General features: G+C 49.1%; 1 protein-coding gene across 1 annotated transcript in view; it reads left to right on the top strand.

The window, feature by feature from the left end:
* The window catches only part of EIF3A (eukaryotic translation initiation factor 3 subunit A), an 812,143-nt gene that overhangs the window by 407,212 nt on the left and 385,141 nt on the right, over window positions 1-19,790 (top strand). Inside the window, exon 14 of the mRNA XM_069611926.1 lies at window positions 14,325-14,438. Within this exon, the coding sequence (XP_069468027.1) occupies window positions 14,325-14,438 (114 nt within the window). The remainder of the gene's footprint in view (window positions 1-14,324; window positions 14,439-19,790) is intronic.

Here is a 19,790-nt window from a genome sequence, read left to right as displayed (position 1 = left end):
AGGAGCCTACAGAACTTCTTATAAAATGATGCGGATAAGCCATCAGGTCGGGAGCCGTAGGTTTCAATGATTTGATGGCGTTGATTATTTCCTCTGCCGAAATAGGCCTCTCTAGGTGTTCCAGCTGATTTGCGTTCTGCTTGGGTATGGACTGTAGATACTTTGGTAAGTTATCTAGCACTGTCAGTGACCCTCTCATGATTTCTGAATGGTATCTCAATAATTCCGCCATTTTATCTGCATCGGTGTAGAGGGCTTCGCCGTCCGCCCCAGTTATTGTGAGGATGTTGTTTCTGGCTAAAGTCTTTCAATTTTTGTACTAATACTCTATTTGCTTTGTTCCCCTTCATGTAATAAAACTGTTTTGTGAAGGTGAAGGATTTAGTGGTGCGGTCGACGCAGTGCATTTCTAAGGCTGTTTTGGCCTTTCTTAGCTCTCTCAGCCTTTCTGGAGTATCGTCTTTTCAGGTCGGTCTCCAGGTGATTGACCCTCTCCTCCAGGAGACTCACCTTTTTAAACATTTCATTCCAGCCTAACTGTCACTCACAGCCAGCCAATCACGGCAGAGTGCATTTGGGTCTCCTAGGAGACCAAGCACAGGGGGTTTCGGGCACCTCCCTCACTTCCTGCACAGATACTCTGATGCCAACGGTGGACTTCAGTCCTGAAGCCCTCCAAAGGCACACGAACAAAGGGAATAAACTGGTCTGGCGCGCAGAGACAAACACTAGAGGGACCTTTACAAAAATAAATGGTGAAATCAGACCTGGACCCGTTTAAACAAAGGGGCTTAAGGCGCCATCTTGAAAAACATGTCTGTGATTTTTAGCTACCGGTGTTCATGGTAGCTTGTTGTAAAACCATTGCCACCAGCCCTTTTCAATAGGAAAGGATAGCATTTGACTGCTACATGAGTGTTTAGACACAGGGATACTATGTAACCCCTCCAGCACTCCATTGTAAGATGGTGTATGCTGGGTCTTTGAATTTGGAAAAGATTAGTAAAATCAATTTCACTTTACATTATCTGGGAAACAGTAGTTCATCCCAGAGAAGGGTTCTAAACCTTTGGGAAGTCTAAAAGACATCCCTGTGTCACTGCACTGAGGGTGCTGTGTTAACACACATGAAAAGATGTCTATTGAGTTATCTAAAACTCCATAATCGGAGAACACAAATGTAAAACCCACTTCAAAACACATGAAAGAGTGAGAAAAAGGCTTGCACTCTTTCCAGGTAAAAGAATCAAGTCCTCAAAATCCAGCAAAGTTTCTGGGGGTTTCTAAGGTGAATGGAATTGGCACATTTCTGAGAATTCTCCCTAACACCACTTATCGGTGGACCCAGAGAAGGCCTTGACGAGGTCTAATGGGGCTTCCTGATGGCAGTCCTGCGGAGGGTAGGCATAGGCCCTAAATTCAGGAAAGGGATCCAAGCGGTATCCACGTCCCCCAAAGACTCGGTGGTCTTGAATGGGGAATACTCCTGCTGGTTTGAATTTGGTCAGGGAACGCGTCAGGGTTGGCCTCTTTCAGCGCTACTCTTCACGCTCTCCTTTGAGCCCCTAGCCCAGAAATTGAGGAATGACCAACAGGTGGAAGGACTCCAAATGGGTGGAAAAGTATAGAAGGTGGCCCTATACGCTGACAACCTACTCTTTACATATTACAAACCCCACCTCATCCATGCTTGGAGCAATTCATCTAATTGAATACAGTGAGCTCTCAGGTTTCAGAATAAATCGAGCCAAGTCCATCCTTTTTCCCCCTACATGAACTCACATGAGAGGACATAGAAAGGTGCTCCCCATTGTTTTTTACGGTAAAGGTTATGTTGAAATACCTAGGAATACATGTTACGAAGGACCTTAAAAAACTGAGGCCGACAAACCCCCCCCTCCTATTCATATTCCATGCTGATCTGATTAGATGGGAGTAGCTCACGATATCATGTTTAGGAAGGCTAAATGTAGTTAAAATGGTATGTCTCCCCCTGATTCCTTTAGCCGTTCCAGATGCGAATGCCGAAGCACTTCTTTGGGGAGGTTAAAGGAGCGATGTTGAAGTTCTTGTGGCAGGGGAAGAAGGCAAGGGTTGCTTCTGAGACCTTAACACTACCCAAAGATAAGGGTGGAGTGGGCCTACCAGACTTGAAGAGGTACTATGAAGCTGCCCAATCAAGAAGTCTAATTCCTCCTTTGAGACATTCCAAGTAACCCTAATGGGTTTCACTAGACAACCACCATCTAGCCCCTTCAACGATCTCCGAATGGCTTTGGGTACCGAGGAACAGATATCTACGGAGACTATGGGATCATCCGATATTGAGGACAATATGGGAAATATGGAGGGAATTGAGTGACATGCATAAGATCATTTCGTGGCCATCCCCTCTGAGCCACTTTTGGGCTCAGGGCATCAGAGAGGACATTCCCAACCTGGAAAGATTTCAGTCCTGGTGTGAGGCAGGGCTAGAGAGGGTAGGCCAGCTCTGGAAAGATGGCTCCATCACAATCGGGTAATTGGAGGAAGCTCTGGAATTAGGCCCTCCTCGCTTTCAATTTTTACAGCTTGTGTTCTAACAACGGACACGTGGAAAGACACCATTAGTAGAGACCTCGCCCCATTTGAGGAATGATTAAACTCCAGAACGGAAATGAAGGCTCTATATCCGCTATTTCTGATGCTTGTTAATCTGCTTGGAATCACATGCTATGAATATGGTCCGACATCCAGTGGTAACCGCAGAGTATTGCATCTTGTCTTTCGGGGACCGAAAGGGGACGTTAGCATAGGCGTGTCTAACACCATCCCTATCATGACGTGTAGTGTACCCAAAATCCCTCACGCGCCGAGGTCCCTCAGATTGTTTTTTTTTTCCGCCCAGATAACTTTGTCGGTTTATTCCCCTAAATTCACTTCAGTGCTTCAAATACTACGACGAAGACTGCAGATAACTTTTGACGGCGGTGGACCTCGACTCATAAGATCTGGTGGCAGTCGTCGTCCACATGGCCGGGCCCTCTGGCCGGCCTACAGGGGAGGGGAGGGTCAGGGTGGTCATCTTTCACTCTTTGCTCTTTACCCTCTAGGTCTGGTCATCATATTCATTACCTTTCGCTATGGAAAGACACCATTTTAGGTTTTGTCCCTCTTGCAGGGTCAGATACCCGTAGGACGACTAGCACAATAAGTGCAATAATTGTCTGCCCCTTGACCACGACAAAGCGCAGTGCACGGCTTGTAGACTCCTTCGACCTAAAACACTCAAGGAGCGCTGCGTTAAGCGGTGGGCCGCCTACGGCATGTCACGGGCTGTATCTACTTGCGGCACCCGCCGAAAGTGACGGGGGCACTAGTGATGACCAAGCATCCGTACCGTATGCCATCGACCTTACGACGGACCCTTCTAGGTACACCACGCCCGTCCCTGACCCCTCCAGGCCTGACACAAGTCATGCTACGGGGACAACACCCAGGGACAGGGGTGTACATAAAACACACGCTAAACACACAACCCGTTCCCCAATTTCGACGGTTTGAAAGCGCCAACAGGATCGCCGAAAATTCCAACGGAATCCTCTGTTCCTGCAGATCAACAGCCTTCCCCGCATCCGCAGCAGTGTCTTGCGACTGGGCCTTCGAAAATTAAGGGCGCTAGCTCAAAATCACATGTGGCCGGCACGAAGCGCATTCGTCTGATGCTGCAACACCTCCTAAGGTCCCGGTAGGACAACAATCTACCGTTAGGCCTTCTAGTCAATCGATAAATGAAAAACCTACTGCTAGGCCTCCTTCTGTCTCTAGGCCTCTTTCTACCGCTAGGCCTACTGCACGCCCTGTTTTGCTGGACATCGCAGAAACTATCGCGAGTATCACTTTGGCAGTGGGGCTGGTGCCTAAGGAATTGTCGCAACGCAAGGAGCGTGCCGCGGACACGTCTGAAAACGCGCCACAGCGTCCCGATGCTCGCGAAGACTGAGGATAGTCGGGAGCCTTTGTGTAGCACGATTACTAATAAAATTCAGCGCCAAAGGCAAGAAAATTAAGATTTTGCACCTTCTGGTTCATCTAAATGGACCAGGTAAACATTTGAAGGGTGCATGGACCGCCTGGAAAGGATTGCGTCACTTTAAGGTCAGAGCACCCTACACCCAAGGGACCTCGAGAGGATCCTCTTTCTGTCAACCTTGAAATTCCCTGGAAATTTAGAATCTTCTCACGACCATTTAATTTCTGTCTACCATGAGGAGGAAATTCAAATGGAGACTTAAGATATTTAGGATGAGGAAGAGAATACCTTCCTACAAGACTATACTGCCGATGACCAGGCGGATTCCATGGACAACTGGGAGGTCTGTCATGTTGATACAGAGCCTTGGGCACTCACTACTCATAATCGGGACACAGATGTCCTATGTGTGGACTCCATTCCTTCCACTCCGGCATGCCAGGCTTCACCAATATATGATCAAATGGCCTTTAATGCAATCTGAAAGAAGGCAGCCGATCACTCTCAGATGGCCTCTCGGGAAGCCAAGCCTGAACAAGATTTTGTGGAGGACATTCTTAAAGGAAAGCCCCCTCCAGTCAAGCCATACCTCTACTAAATTCCATTAAGAGGAGACTGGCTCCTTCTCTTGTCACATCAGCCCAGACCAGGGCAGTCAACCCAATGGTGGAGAAATTATTTTAGCCTTCACAGACCCTCAATATATTAAAAGCCACGCCACCCCTGATTCCCTAGTGGTTACCACCACCCGGAAACGGGCGGGACTACCCCTTGCTATGGGAGAAGCACCTCCCGATAAGGAATCAAAAATTATATGCCTTGGGTATAAACGGATTACCACGGCAGCAGAATTTACCACGCACATAGCAAACACCACTTTGCTTGCCAGCTATGCTGTTGCGCAATGGCACCTTATACAAGGTCTCCAGGAGGTATCTGAACCCGCAAAAATCAAATTTCTTGCCATCTTGACTGAGGTAAGGCAAGTCAATCAAAATTTTTTAAACACCCTAGATACTGCGAAGACGGCAGGAAGATCCCTGTCGCAGGGCACTTTTTTTTTTTAAAAGGCATACTTGGCTCCGAAACTCGGGCTCCAAGCCGGAAACCCAAGCTGCTCTTATTAACAAGTCTATCGAAGAGTCGAATCTCTTTGGTAAAGCAGTCGAAGATGCTCTGTAGACTGCCAAAATAGAGCATGAGACTCTTAAATCCCTGCAACAGATCACAAAAACCCTCCCCCCCAGAGGGGAAGTGGTTCCCACCGGCCCTTTCGAGGCCAATTCCGTTCCACCCAAAACATCTACAACATGGGGAAACAACTGGAACTCAAGCCAAGCATCCAGCACCCCCGCCAACTATCCATATAGGGGTCAACAACGCAGGAAGGGCAGAGGCCCAAACTCCAGGGGTACGGCAACCTTTGGTCAGAAAGGACCTACGGATCCAGGTCCCCTCCCATGTCACTCCGGTCGGGGGGCGCTTAACATCTTTCCTTTCGGCCTGGGAGGGGATTACATCAGACCAGTGGGTTCTAAAGACGGTCGCCCACGGTTACTGCGTGGAATCTGCCCAGCCTCCACAGTTCAGACATCCCAAGACGCCAGATCTGAAAATCCTGAAGCAAGAGGTGGAAGCAGTGTTGGGAAAGGACACCATAGAAGCCGTCCCTATTAAACAAGGGTATTTATTCAGTGTACTTCCTTTTACCCAAAAAGGACCTCATCATGCGCCCTGTACTATACTTGCGCCCAGGGAGCAAATTTGTCAAACCTCAAAAGTTTAGTATGGTAACTCTACAGGAAGTAATTCCACTGTTGAAACAAGGGAATTACATGGCAACATTTGGACATGAAAGATGCATACTTATTTTAATGTTGCCGGCGCACAGAAAATACCGAAGGTTCATGATACATAGAGGACAAGCACTATCAGTTCAAAGTACTCCCCTTCGGCATTGCCTTGGCGCCAAGGGTGTTTTGGAAGTCCTGGCAGTGGCAGCAGCACACCTGCGCAGACTATCCGTCCCTGTCTACCCTTACCTCGACGACTGGCTCATAACAGAGGACTCTTACGAGGCATGCCTTAAAAATACACAGGAGCCAGTAGACCACCTATTCAGTCTAGGATTCTCCATCAATGAGGAGAATTCCAGCTTAGACCCCAGTCAAGCCAAACAATTCCTAGGTGCTCTGATTCAGACAAAGGAGGGTCTCGTCTTCCCCTCCAACGAGAGGGTTCAGAACATGCTTTTTCAGTGCCTCAATATGTTGCTAGTTGGGAAGTGATGGTATGGAAGGCTATGCGCTTGCTAGGTATGATGGGGTCATGCATTTATTTAGTTCCCCGCGTGCGGCTGCGCATGCGTCCCATACAAGAGTGGTTCAACAGCCAGTGGTGTCAGGCCAGCGGACAATGGGAAGATCTGGTAGTTGTCTCTCCAGCCCTCGTTCTCTCTCTGCAGTGGTGGTTGAGGGAAAACCTCTTGAAGGAGAAGACCTTCACCAGCCCTGCAGTGGAAGCCACTCTTACGACAGACGCATCTCACTGGGCGCGGGGCTCTACTTCAGCAGACAGCGCATGGAGTGTGGTCCCCACAAGTAGAATCCAACCATGTAAATCTGTTAGCTGGCAGTGTTCAAGGCACTAAAAGCCTTTCAGACTCAACTACAAGAGAAGACAGTTCTGGTCCTGACAGACAGCACCAGAGTCATGTACTACCTAAACAAACAAGGGGGCACACACTCTCCAGGGCTATCCAAGCTGTCCCAAAACATTTGGATGTGGGCTCTCAAACACAAGATGTTTCTGTTGTCCCAACACATTCCAGGGGGAACTCGGATCTTCTGACAGACGTGCTCAGCAGAGAGTTCCCACTGCCCTTAGAATACAAATGGCGTCTACACGAAGACATCTTCAACGTCTTCGCAGAATGGGGCTTCCCAGAGATAGATCTGTTTGCTACTTAGGAGAACGCCCAATGCCAAGACTATGCCTCCAGGTATCCCCAGAACCGTTCCACGAGGAACAGACTCTGGATAGCATGACCAGGGAAATTTGTCTACGCTAATCCGCCAACCCCCCCCCCCCCCCTCCCGACACCCTTCTCAACAAGATAGTGCACAAGTTGCACCAGGAACAAGTTACCATGATACTGGTGGCCCCCATGTGCGCCCGCCAACCCTGGATCGCCCATTCAATGGCTATTTCCCACTCCTGGGGACGGGGGGGGGGAAGACCCTACACCCATGCCCATAAACTCTGAACTTAGCAGCCTGGCTCCTGATGTCATAGTTTAGACACCTATAGCTCCCTCAGAGATGCATGGACATAGTCAGTGAAGCTAGGAAACCTGACACGCGCTATTGCTATTCCAGTAAATGGAAACGCTTTATCTGGTGTAATACCAAGGGTGTTAATCCCATAGATTGCTCACCCACACACATTGTGCTGTACCTAACCTATTTGTTATTCAGGACTGGTCTTCAATTCCCTAAAGGTTCCTCTTGCTGTTCTCTCAGCCTTCACCACATCACAACAGAAAGTGTCATGGTGGAAAATACTGGTTATTAAGGCTTTTATGAAGGGGTTAAGAGAATCCATCACCCATTTCTCACCCAGCTCCTGGATGGGATCTAAATGCTGATTTAACCAGACCCATGGGATCTCCCTTTGAGCCAATGCATAAAGCAAGTCTAAAAGACCTTACTTACAAGACGGCCTTCCTAGTGGCTATCACTCCTATTAGAAGGGTTAGTGAACTACAGGCCCTTTCTGTTCTAGACCCTTTTGTCACAGTCCACAGGGATAAGGTGGTTCTGGGCACTGATCCCAGATTTAAACGTAAATTCATCTCGAAGTTCCATGCAAACCAATCCATCGAGCTACCCATTTTCTTCCCGAATCCCACTAGCATGGCTGAAAGAAGCCTACACAGACACTAGATGTGCGCAGGGCAGTCGTGTTCTACCCAGAAAGAACGAAACCACACAGGAAAACAAACCAGTTTTTCCTTTCACTGTCAGCTGGCAGAGAAGGGGAATCCTGTCTCTAAATCAACTATCTCAAGGTGGATTGTCAAATGCATCACACTGTTACTCTCTTGCTAAGAGAGGAGAGAACTGCCCTTCAATCCTAGAGCACTCTACTCTGGGCACTGGGGCTTCCATAGAATTCATTGCAAATGTTTCTCTAGAATCCATTTGCAAATTGTCAACCTGGAGTTCTGTACACACCTTTACAAAAACACTATTTCCTAGACACTCATTCTAGATCTGACTCTCAGGTGGGACAAGCAGTATTAAGACCTCTTTTCTCTACTGTTCCTGCTCATAACCCACCTCCAACTCCGGGTACTGCTCGCTAATCTATGCACAGCATGTGATTCTAAACAGATTAACAAGCATCAGAAGACCTACGTTAGTCACTGTAATAGCATTTCTGATGATTGTATCTGCTTAGATTCACATGCGCCCTCCGTGCTCGGTTTGGAAGGAACAGACGTCTTACTAATTTCTCTTTATTTACTCACTCACAATAGGCCATCATTAATGTCTACGCTAATGGGACATCTTGGTCCAAGGCCCTCAGGCCAACCTTCTCCTCTTTGATAGACGCTTCCCACACCTCATCAACTTCCTCTCCTCTCCTGCTGTCCCCCCTCCTCTATCCTTGGCTACCTTGCCTCTACCCTCCCTCCCTGCCCCCTCTCGTGCTTCTTCTTCACCTCCTTCAACACCTCCGCAGGGCGTACCTCTGATCTGTACCCCTCCCTGGAAGTTCTTCAAGGAGGGCAACCTTCTCGACATTGCCACTCTAAATTCTCGCTCTGCCATCAAGCACTCCTCTGATATCTGTCACCTTCTTGAGGAACTGGACCTCGACGTCCTCCGTCTCACTGAGACATGGTTCACAGCCAGCTCTGCCACCAGCTTTGACACACTCCTACCTGACGGTTACAAGATCCTCTCCATGCCCAGGCCTAACCGTGCAGGGGGTGGTGTTGCCCTTATCTTCCCTGAGTGGATTCCTGCCACTGTCACTCCTACGCAGACCTCCTCTTTTGAATGTCTTGTCTGCCGACTCTCTCTCTCTCCTAGCCATTCCCTTACCGTGGCTACTATCTATCGGCCACCTGGTCAAATTTCCTCCTTCCTCTCTGAGTGGGCTGACCTCTCCTCCTCACTCCTGTCCTCAACCACTCAACTCCTCTTTCTTGGCGACTTCAACATCCACCTTGATGCCTCCAGTCCCCCCACTGCTCTTTCGTGACCTCTGCGACTCTCTCTCACTCTCTATTCTCCCGTCTGGGCCTACTCACTCTGCTGGGCAGAGCATCAAGAGTGTGATCTCTTCTGACCTTCCCCTCTCCGTCCCTCTCTCCACTCCTCTCTCCTGGAGTGATCACTTTCTCCTATCCTCCCACCTCACCCTCCCTACCCCACAGGCAAAGCCACCCTCTTCACTGCCACCCACCTTCTCGGTCATCCGACCCATGAAGCGTGTGTCAGTTGAGGCTTTCGCTGCTACCTTCTCGCCCCCCCCCCCCCCCCCCGCCCCTTCGGCTGACTCCCACCCTGACACAGCCCTCTCCATGCTCCACTCTGCTATATCTGCTACTCTTGATATCCTTGCACCCGTCATGAGAATCCGCCTGAAGCCCAAAGCCAAATGTAACTCCTGGTATGACTCGGATCTCGCCACCCTAAAACGCAAGTGCAGGGTTGCAGAGAGGAAATGGCGTGCTTCATGTTCATCCTCTGACAAACTGGCCTGCCGCCTGCTCCAAAGGCAGTATCGGCTCTCCGTTCTCACCAAGAAGAGAGCCCTTATCCAAGCCTGCATCTCTGCGGCATCTAAAAACTCCGCCAAACTCTTTAAAATCTGCAAGGAGCTGGCCAACCCTGTTGCAGTCTCTACCTCTCCTGTCCCCTCCCAGGCCCTCTGCACTGCATTGGCCTCTCACTTCATCTCTAAAACTCAGGACATCCTGTCCTCGCTCTCCTCCTTTCACCTCCCTCCCTCCCTTCCCGGCTCTTCCTCTGGCCCTTCTGCAGTCACCCCTCCTCCCTCTTTCTCTGCCTTTCCACTTTTCTCTGCTGACGAGGTTTCCAGACAAGTCCGATCTATGAAAGTCTCGTCTAAACAGGTTCACCCCTGTTCCTCCAAAACTATCAAGGACCACATCGACTCCCTGGCTCCTGCCCTGGCTGACTTTTGCAACCACTCCTTCGCCTCTGGAGTCTTCCCTTCCCCCCCTCAAGCACTCCCTTGTGCACCCTCTTCTCAAGAAACCCTCTTCCTACCCCTCCTGCCCGGCTAACTATCGCCCTATCTCCATCTCTCCCTTCCTGGGCAAGCTCCTGGAGAAACTGGCCATCTCCCAGCTTAACCTCCATGCTGAATCTGTTGGTAGTCTTCATGACCATCAATCTGGTTTCAGAGCTGCCAGAAGCACGGAAACTGCTCTCCTGAACATCTGTGAAGACCTGCTCTTGAACCTCGATTCCAACACTCCGTGTGTTCTCATTCTGCTCGATCTCTCCTCTGCCTTTGACACTGTCAACCATGCCATCCTGCTCAACCGTCTCCGTGAAAACCTGGGTATCACTGGTCAGGCTCTGGCGTGGCTGACCTCTTTCCTTTCAAATCGACCCTCCCAGGTCCAACTGGGGTCCTTCCTCTCCGACATCTTTTTCTCCACCTGTGGTGTCCCCCAGGGATCTAATCTCTCTCCCTGGCTGTTCAACCAGTATCTGGCACTCCTTGCCCACCGCATCGCCGCTCTCTGCCCTAATTTCCAGTGCTATGCGGACGATACCCAGCTCATTTTCAGGCTACCCTCAGCCTCCCCCACTCCTTCCCTCATCTCTGACTGTCTGTCTGCTATCCAGGATTGGTGTGCCGCCAATGACCTCTGCCTTAATGCCAGTAAGACTGAGATTCTACTCATCGGTACACCCACTCCCTCCTTCCCTGCAGCTCTCTGGCCTGCCTCCCTTGGCCCCCTCCCTGCTCCTACCTGCAATGCAAAAAACCTTGGGGTCATCTTCGACTCCACACTCTCCTTCTCTCCTCATATTTCTGACATCGCTAAGAAGTCACACTACCAGCTGCACCTCCTCAGAGGTATTCTTCCCTTCCTCTCCTTCCCCCAGAAGCTCACTGTCTCCCGAGCCCGGATTACTGTAACAGCCTCTACCTTAATCTGCCTGCCTCCACTCTCCGCCCTCTGCAACTCATACAGAACAGAACTGCGAGACTTGTCCTTGGCCTCAAGCCCAGGGACCGTATCTCTCCAGGACTGAAATCTCTACACTGGCTCCCAGTGGCTGCGAGGATAAAGTTCAAAACCCTCTGCATTGTCCACAAGGCCTTCTGGGGCCTTGGTCCTAAATACCTTCAACTCTCTCTTCCCAAATATCTTCCTTCCCGAGCCCTTCGCTCATCCGCCTCCAACTCCCTCAGGGTCAGCCGCTTCTCGAAGCAACGAGCTGGGGGTAGATCTCTCTCCGCGGCAGGGGCCTCCCTCTGGAACAGCCTTCCTGCCTCCCTGAAACTTGAGGAGAACCATCTCCGGTTCCGGAAGCACCTCATAACTTTCCTCTTTGCCTCTGCTTTCTCTCTCCCTCTCCCCTGCTGAACAGCTAATATTCTTCACTGAAACTGCACTGATTCTGCAACTGGACCACTCTTAACGCCTCGGTCCTGGGCCCAGCCACTCTCCACTTGCACTGATGCCCTGGAACCCCTCTGCACTGCGGGACTGTCTCTGTATCCCTACAGCCCCCCCCCTTTTCCAGCACTTGTTCTGCACTTACCTTGCACTTGCCACCAGCTGGCCCTATTTGTACTGCACTTCCCACCCCTTCCCCTTCCCCTTGCACTTTTTCCCCCTCCCCTGCGCGATCTGAATGACACCTGGCCTAGTAGGATCGTTGTCTGTCTCCCCTTGTTTCCTCCCCTACCTGCCTCGTCGCGCCTTGAAACACCTGTGTATAGGCGCGTTACAAATGCCATATCATATCATATAATAGCCTGAGGCTCCCTCATAGCAGAAAAAATACATCGGAGGGACCTCGGCGCGTGAGGGATTTTGGGTACACTACACGTCACGATGGGGCTAGTGTTACACACCTATGTCGAAGTCCCCTTTCGGTCTCCGAAAGACCATATGCAATATTCTGCAGTTACCAATGGACGTCGCATACAATCAGTAATGTTGTTACGGTGAGTAGTGCATGTCATATAGGGAACTAATTGTGGCCGGAAAGGGATCTACTTTGCACTTGAAGAACAGATGGGAGAGAGACTTTGGTGATGAAATTGACCTGGACATGTGGAAAATGTGCAGGGCCGCCTCCCAGGTCTCGATAGCTAGTCAATATAAGCTACATGCCATTAAACCATTACATAGGTGGCAATATGACCCGCAGAGACTCTACCAGATTTTTCAGTCAACGAGTCCACTATGTTGGCGTGAGTGTGGAGATAATGCAAACTACTGCTACATGTGGTGGAGCTGTCCCTGTATTAGAATTTTTTGGGACCAGGTCGTGGGGTGGATCAGAGACCTCGATGGGATCCAGCGGGTAGCCGACCCACTCTTAATTCTATTCAGTTTCGAAAAATGTGAGGAAGAGTGGAGGATCATCACAGATCTGGCAGCCCCTCTTTTGTTGGCGGCACAAGCTGCCCTGGTAATGAAGTGGAAATCCAGGGGATGTACCTAGCAAGGGAGAATGGGTCAATGTGGCCACCAACATCTGCGTAATGGAAAAGATCACTGCTGTCCTACATGCAAACTCCATGCAATGTGACCTATTGTGAATAAATACATAATTGCCTGGGACTCCATAATGTTCAAAGGGAAGAAGACCGGACATCTTGACCTGCCCAACTGTGAGACTTGTCAAATGTACCACCAGAAGAGACAGCTATGTTGTCTTCAAAAAGGACACAAAAAGGCAAGCACTCTTACTGTTAAGTGTATACACCATGCACTAATCACAACCATCAGACCTATTCAAAACATACAAAGTAAGAGGGAACAATGTTTCATAGGGAAGGTCTATAAAGGGGGAAAAATTGTCTTGAATGCTCTATGTATAAGTTGTTGGGGGGGGGGGGGGGGGGCGGAGTATTGGTTGAATGTACATGCCATCGAATGTCCCTAATAACCATTTGTATTGATTTTGACTTGTTATGAAAAATCTCAAACTTCAATTTAAAAAAAAAAAAAACTGGTAAAACTATAACAAACTTAGTTTAGTTGTTACTTGGTTACTTGTATTGACGGATTTCATTTGGACAGCTCTGCAGCTCACATTTACCCCTCTTGAGATAGGCCGGGCTGCTCATTCACATACCAACTTGTGTAGTACAGACCTATACCAAAAGGTGGGTTACCTAATGCCAAGCAGATAAATGTTGTGTAGTCTCACCCAGTGTGACTGCACCAATTCTTACCTAACACAAAGTCTTAAATTATGCAGGGAAGATACCGGAAGTGAGAGATTAGTTGATGGATCGTGCAGGGTTCTCCTGGGGAGCCTGATGGCTAAGTGGTAATAGATAGAGGAAATCCAGGGTTTCTGGGGGTGGAGGAAGGTGGAGAGAAGTTGGTTCTGATGTCAGGGTAGTGGGGGGAGAAGAGGCAGGAACGGGTTGAGATTTTAGAAAGGCTTGAGGTGTCTCACTTGGGATTTGTTGTCTTGGGGAAATGGTCTGAGAGAGTCGCAAAGAGATTGTGTGGCTGAGAAAGTTCATTCAGAGATTAACTTGGATAGTTGCCTGCATTTATATGGGGGCTTTGGAGATTCTGTTCCAGTAATAGGATTGTTTGGCTTTGATCACTTATACACCAAATAGTTTGAGCTCGTAGTTGCAGGCAATTCTGCTGTCGGATTATGAAATGGACTTTGAACACATCAGGCTAATCAGTGGATTACCGCTCTGAGAATGCTAAATGAAGCTGCATACTTTGGATGTTGATAAATAATTTCTTGTATTTGACGAGACAGTAGTGACTATTTTCTTAGTTCCCAATCGGCAAGGGATCCATTTCGGCAGTGTGCAACAGTTGTTCATATCGAGTGTTCGGTGTGACCCTCATATACATGCTCTTCCACACACCAACTATATGGTTTGAATGACCCACCAAACTTATGTTTGATGGTTGTAAAGCGTCAACGGGGGTTTCTCCCGGAAATACTCAGTGACTTATATATGTATTAAGATTTGATGCAATAAGAGTAGCAAATGCCATAATTGCCATAATTTCGTTTTTTAAAATCTTTTCATTTTTTTACAGATTGACCACTTTGAAAGAGCAAAGCGCTTGGAAGAAATTCCTCTCATCACCAAAGCATATGAAGAGCAGAGAATCAGCGACATGGATCTATGGGAACAACAGGAAGAGGAAAGGGTAAAGTAGTCTATTGAAACAATGTCCTCTATTTATCCCCAGCCATAGTGGTACTTCGGAAGCCTGGGTACCTTTCAGAGTTCTTCTGTGATCAGAGTGCAGAGACCCACTTCTCGAGATCTGTAATGGTGTGCTGTTAGGCAAAAGGGAGGTTGAAAAGGTTATATCTAATGATGGGAAGTACAAACTTCTCAAACCTGTCATAGTTAATTATTAAACATACTAAATGTGGTGTTCAGCTGCTTGAGCTACACACAAGCCTGTGTTCCAAAGTAGTGTACAGGCTGGTAGGAATGTCTCATTTGTAGAGCTGCAGACCTGGCAATAACATCTGTTACTTCGGCACTTCCTTTACTTTTAGCTTCCTCAGCTAATTTCACTCATAGTTATGACAGTTTTTCTGAAGTCCAACTAAGGGCCTAGAAAACCCATACCACTGAGAATGTGCAAAACTCCACTCTTAGCATAAGGCTATACGTATTTTAGGAGGGAGATGGGGCTGTATGGAAGGTACTAAGAACTTGTAGTATACCAAGGGTTAAATAGAAACACAACTAGAAGTATTATACAAAATAAGGTGTATTATGAATACAATAAGGGCAAGTTAAGTCTTGGGGGTAAGTATTTGTGATAGTCATAAAAACACAACACAATGCGAAGGAAACAGACTAAAGTATAGACCCTGTACAGAAAACATTATTTCGAAGGGTTTGTGTCCTCCGACGTATTCCTCATCTTAGATATCTCCTTCCAAATCTGCTGGCCTTGGAAAATTTTTTCTCTAGAGGGCGCTGCGCGTCAACGTCCTTCGAGTCGATGTCCCTCGACAGCCGCCGTATCGATGTTCGACGTCATCCTGCCTATAAAGGCCGCGCGCAGCGTCTGTTGCTCAGGTCCGTTTTTCCGCGCTTACTCGGTGCCTTGGAATACCGTTGCTCAGTTCTTAGTCAGATTAATCCTATTTACCTCGAGTTATTCGATACCGTACTCGATGGCTTCCTCGTCGGAACCGACAACTCCTCGATCCGGCTTCAAAAAATGTCGAGATTGTGGGAAAGATGTCGTTGACCGATCCTCACAGAATTTGTCTGTGGTGCTTGGGAGCTGAACACCATTGTTCGGAGTGCGAGGACTGTATGTCCATGACAGCTAAGGCCCTGAAGGAGTGTAGGGGGAAGCTGGAGAAAGTTAAGACTTTTAAGCTTCTTCTTCATCGAAGTCGAGACATTCGTCTCCTCGTCACCATTCGCGCTCCAGGTCTCGAGTGGGTCTCATCACTCCTCGAGATCGAAGCACTCGAAGAGGAGACGTCGAAGATCCCCTTCTCCGTCTTCCTCTTCCTCTGTTTCGACAAAAAGAATCCCTTGCCCCACGAAACCTAGTTCCCGGGCTGAATGGGAGGAATTCCGAAAGAATATGATGAGCGTCTTCGAGAAAGCGGCCTCGACCCCCTCGAAGACTGCCGAGAGCGATGCTCTGGTCGAAAGACCCAAAGGTCAAAAACGCAGCGAGTCGCAGTACCCGGCGAAAGAAACCTCTCGAGCGCGTTTCGAACCCTCGAGCAGGACTATGACCTCCAAACCTTCCTCGAAGGTTCCGTCGACGCCGTCGACGAAGGTCCCGTCGAGGTCGATGTCTTCGACGCCGTTGTCGGGGGGACCTTCGACACACGGGTCTGTCGACTCGACACTGGCGTCGACGCCAAGAAAAGTCACGGTTACCACACATCCAGTGACTATCCCCAGGCCCTCGACGGCTTCGATATTGTCGAGTAGAATTCCAATTCTGTCGAGGTCCTCGAGGACTCCACCTCTGTTTTCGACGCCACGCTCGAAGGCGTCGACGACATCGACGCTTTCGAGGCCAATAATGACAAGTTCGGCACCCTCTGCCTTGGAAATGAGTTCAGAACAATTGAGAACTATATCCTCAATTTTAGAAGAGGGTGATTTGTCTGAACAAGACACATTTGAGTTACAGGGACCTGTAACCCCAGTTAGAGAGGTTAGAGAGGAATTTTCCTCTGAAGAGCGCAGATTAAAGGATCTTCATGATTCTTTACATGAGGCAAGTGGGTTAGACACTTCCCCTGAGGTGGAGTTTGCTAAGCCAGACCCGGGGGAGCATGCTGAAACCCCCTACAGAGCCTTAATGGCCAGGATTACAGAGTTCATGGGGTGGTCTGAACCTTCACAATCTTTCCAACAAGATGACCTCACGGATATTCTTGACAAAGGCCCACAAGAGGATCCTGTGGTGCCCTTTCATAAAGCTCTTCAGAGAAAGATCATGACAAACTGGGAAACCCCAGATGTAATACCAGCAGTAAATAAAAAACTGTCTACAAAGTACAGGGTATCTTCCACAGACCCAGAGTTTTTGTCTAAACACCCATCCCCAGAAAGTCTGGTGGTACAAGCAGCATCCTCTACCGATGTCAAGACGGCTTATCCTACAGTCCCACAAGACAGGGACGATAAAAAATATGATGCTATGGCAAAGAAAGTCTTTTCAGCATGTAGCATGGCGTTAAAGTCTGTTAATGCTACTTGCACCCTTGCTATGTTCAGCCATACACTTTGGCAGTGTGCTTCTACAGCGGCTGACTGCATCCCGGAGGGAGAAGAAAGGGATGCGTTCCTGAATATTATACAGGACGGTAAAGACGCTATGTGCGAATCCCTCCAGACGGGCATTGATTCGGCTGACAGTATCAGCAGAGCAATGGCGGCAAGTACATCAACCAGGAGATTCGCTTGGTTGAGAAAGTCGGGTTTTGCCCCAGATGTGCAAGCCAGGCTCTTGAACATGCCATTCGATGGCTCTTCTTTGTTCGGGAAAAAGGCGGATGACAGTTTAGAGAAACTGCAAACTTCAAAAGCTGCAGCAAAATCCCTAGGAGCTGCAATCCGTCAGACTCCTTTTCGTCCCACAGGAACCTCTGCGAGGGGCAAGTCCTTTCGCTTCTACTCCGCATTCGGAAGAGGTAGAGGACGACCGGCTCAAAGGGGTCAAAGAAGAACTACCCGAGGTGGACGGGGTAGATATTCTAAAGCCGCAGCAACAGCAGGTGCCTCTTTACCATCTGCATCAGCCGCCCCAAAACCACTCTGAGGACTCCCCTCACAGGACACCTGTAGGAGGCAGGTTAACTCAACATCTGACGGTATGGCAGGCTATCACGTCAGATGCTTGGGCATTGGAAACAGTCGCCCTAGGTTACTGCCTGCCTTTCCTACGTATACCTGTCATCCACCGGGGATCAGCTCTCAGAAAGCTCCAGATCCGCTCCTCTTGCAGGAAATTTTGGACCTGCTAGAGAAAGGTGCCATAGAACCGGTACCTGTAGCGGAGAGGAACAAGGGCTGGTACTCCCCTTACTTTCTCATTCCGAAGAAAGACGGAGGACTGAGACCCATCTTGGACTTGCGAGAATTGAACAAATTCCTCAGAAAAGACAAATTCAAGATGGTCACTCTTTCTCAGATCCTCCAGGCCCTTCAGTTCCAGGACTGGTTGGTATCTCTGGACCTTCAGGACGCTTATTTCCATGTGCCTATCCATCTCAAACACAGGAAATACCTGAGGTTCGCAATTGGCAACTCTCACTATCAATTTCGAGTGCTGCCATTTGGGCTGACCTCCGCCCGAGGGTCTTCATCAAGTTAATGTCGGTAGTGGCTGCAAGTCTAAGGAGGGAAGGGATTCACGTCTACCCCTACCTGGACGATTGGCTGATCAGGGCTGTTTCTCCAGAGCAAGCTCAGATCCAGCTAAATCACGTGTGCCACTTCCTTCACAGACTGGGCTTCTCCCTCAATTTAAAGAAGTCACAAATGATACCATCGCAGAGACTCCAGTTCATAGGAGCGATCCTGGATATTTCCCTGGGAAAAGCCTCGCCACCAGAGGTGAGGGCTCAAGATATTCTACAGATGGTTACCAAGTTCCAGCATGCCCAACGTCTCCCAGCCTTCGACTTTTTGAGGTTGCTAGGCCTCATGGCATCCTGCATTTTCCTTGTGCCAGAGGCTCGCCTGAGAATGAGATCCCTCCAGTGGGCACTGAGAACTCAGTGGTCACAATTCTCAGGGAGAATGACAGATCTTCTTCAGGTTCCCGGCAGGGTGGCTCGAGACCTTCAGTGGTGGGCCTGTCAGGAGAACATTCTGAAAGGAGAACAGTTTTGGCAACCCTGGCCGGAGATAACAGTAGTCACGGATGCCTCACTCACGGGGTGGGGAGCCCACGCCAACGACTTGACCATCAGCGGTCGTTGGTCTCCATCGGAGTCCAGACTACACATCAACCTGTTAGAGCTGAGAGCCATCAGACTTGCGCTGAAGGCTTTCCTGCCAGCTGTACAAGGGAAGAACGTCCTGATAATGACGGACAACACGGTGGCCATGTATTACCTCAACAAAAGAGGAGGCGTAGGATCACTACCCCTGTGCAGAGAGGCGATGCAGCTCTGGTTTTGGGCAATCCAAGAAGGAATCTCTCTATCGGCAGCTCACCTAGCCGGAGAGAAGAACTTGACAGCGGACGCTCTGAGCAGGCAGAACAGTCTCCCACGAGTGGGAGCTAGCTCAGGAAGTCCTTCAAGAGATCTTCGCCCTTTGGGGAACCCCTCAGGTAGATCTGTTCGCCACCAGCCTAAAAAGGAAATGCGACCTGTTCTGCTCAAGGGAATTTCCTCCGAGAGGAGCTCTGGGAGACGCGTTCATAGTGGACTGGGAGTTTCCGCTTCTGTACGCGTTCCCACCGGTCCCTGTCATTCCTCAAATGATCAGGAGGTTGAGAAGATTCCGGCGAACCATGATCCTAATTGCCCCGGATTGGGCCAGGAGAACGTGGTACCCGGACCTACTAGACTTGTCCATCTGCCCTCCAATTCGACTTCCACTCAGAGAGAACCTACTCTCACAGAAGGGAGGTCAGGTTCTCCATCCAGACATCAAAACCCTCAACCTTCACGCTTGGCTTCTGAACGGCTGAGGTACAAGGATTGGGACCTCCCTGATGATGATATGGAGGTGTTGCTTTCGGCAAGGAGGCCAGCAACAAAGTCTTTATACCGCTGCCATTGGAACATATTTTGCAGCTGGTGTAGAGAACAGAATATCGACCCATTTTCTTGTGGTACACCAATGGTTTTGTCCTTCCTACTATATTTGGCAAATTCAGGCCTTCAAGTTGGCACCATTAAGGGCTATCTCGCAGCGCTATCCATCTTTAAGCGTACTGCGGAAGAACCATCCTATTTCAAATTACCCTTGGTAATACAGTTTCTAAAGGGGTTAACCAATGTTTATCCCCCAAGACCTTTCCAAGTTCCCCTATGGGATTTAA

This window comes from Ambystoma mexicanum, chromosome 8, assembly GCF_040938575.1.
Source record: "Ambystoma mexicanum isolate Mex_15411 chromosome 8, UKY_AmexF1_1, whole genome shotgun sequence".
Classification (NCBI taxonomy): domain Eukaryota; kingdom Metazoa; phylum Chordata; class Amphibia; order Caudata; family Ambystomatidae; genus Ambystoma; species Ambystoma mexicanum.
Note: the sequence above shows the minus strand (reverse complement) of the source record. Positions and strands in the feature narration are given on the sequence as shown.